This window comes from Beauveria bassiana (genome assembly GCF_000280675.1).
Source record: "Beauveria bassiana ARSEF 2860 unplaced genomic scaffold BBA_S00125, whole genome shotgun sequence".
Lineage (NCBI taxonomy): Eukaryota > Fungi > Ascomycota > Sordariomycetes > Hypocreales > Cordycipitaceae > Beauveria > Beauveria bassiana.
Window position 1 is genome coordinate 8,674 of NW_007930960.1, and position 1,363 is coordinate 10,036.

Below are 1,363 nucleotides of genomic sequence, written 5' to 3' on the forward strand. Positions count from 1 at the left end.
GCTGCTTCTACCGGTAGTTGTTAGCTCCGTGTAGAAAAGGGCTTTTTGCCAAACAAAAAAAATTAATTGAGTAATGCTTCGTATCTTTGGCTGGTGAATGTCGCGGCCTAGGTAAAAGTTGGCAGAGGCAACTTTGCCATTGGCGATGTACAAGGCAGCGAAGGACCAGGCCATTATTTTTTTTCCATGAATAATGAGTATTTCTATGTAACCCTTGTTCAGCAATTTCCACCCTCTAGTAGTATCGCTCATCCGAGCGCTCTCAAGAGCATGGCCCTTGCCTGAATCACTGCTTCAAGTAGGGTTCCGTTGAAGTAATTTACCTAACTGTAATTTACCTATCTGGCCAAGGGTTTTGACGTCAGAACCTTCTATGTATTTTACATGTCAAAAACTATCATTGCCTGATGTCCATATCAATTTGGCGTATTTTCCAATCAATATGTAAAGATGTGGTGAAACAAATGGATTACTGTTGCGTCATGTCGCGGGGGTGTTGGGGTCTGTGTGGCATGACTCTCTCGTCCATGCCGCTTACCTCTGACTTTTCAGTGTTTTAAAAGTCTCTTCTACTGACTCCCTCGCCCTAGACCAACGCTTTTTGACCGCACCATTCTTTTGGTTAATGGTCATCTGTTAAGGTACAGACAGACTTCATGTTTCGCCACTCGGTAACCATTGCCGGCCTGCAGAGCCCATTATTAGCCAATAAATATTACCCAAGAGAACTAGCTTCGCGGAAAGCCTGACTAGGCTTAGGCTCAATTTGAACTTACGGTTCTTGTTCAGAAATAGGTATGTCTTGATCGTGACAAAATTGCAAAAAATGGTGCGCAGTCTCCCGATTTTCAAAAACAACCATAACATCTCCTCTCGACGGTTTATGCTGCCCAGATGCGACATGCTCCTTCATGACCAGACGAACTCGCCATGATTGCGCACTTGCTCTCACTGTAGCGACATCCTCCAACTGGACGTCAAAATCAACGGGATATTCTGCGCATCTCCACTCCATGTCACTGAGCAACATATACCTGAGAGATTTACTCTCCTCAAGCCAGCACCAGAGCTGTGTGGATGACTTGGATGATTCAACGCTGGTGAAACTGCCTGTTTTGATTTGATGGATCCCCCAGCGCGTATCAGACGCCGCGAAGCCAGCGACTTCAGCCATTGCCAACGGTGACGGCTTGGGCATCGTACCGGTTGGAGCAATTTCACCGCTCAATGCACTACCAGAAGTGTCGTGATTCCCCTGTATCGGAGTTTGGGGCCGCGCCTGGGTCGTAGAAGGCTTATCTGGCCATGCCGTTGCTTCATGAAACTCAAAGTCGAGCTCGTTTTCCATTGTAGAAGCCACCGG

General features: G+C 46.9%; 1 protein-coding gene across 1 annotated transcript in view; it reads right to left on the reverse strand.

The window, feature by feature from the left end:
• Positions 1 to 622: 622 nt before the first annotated feature.
• BBA_10312 (uncharacterized protein) overlaps positions 623 to 1,363 on the reverse strand; it is a gene marked incomplete at both ends in the record, with an annotated part of 1,640 nt that continues 899 nt past the window's right edge. The window contains 2 exons of the mRNA XM_008605409.1: positions 623 to 686; positions 777 to 1,232. Coding sequence (XP_008603631.1) covers positions 623 to 686; positions 777 to 1,232 — 520 coding nt within the window. The remainder of the gene's footprint in view (positions 687 to 776; positions 1,233 to 1,363) is intronic.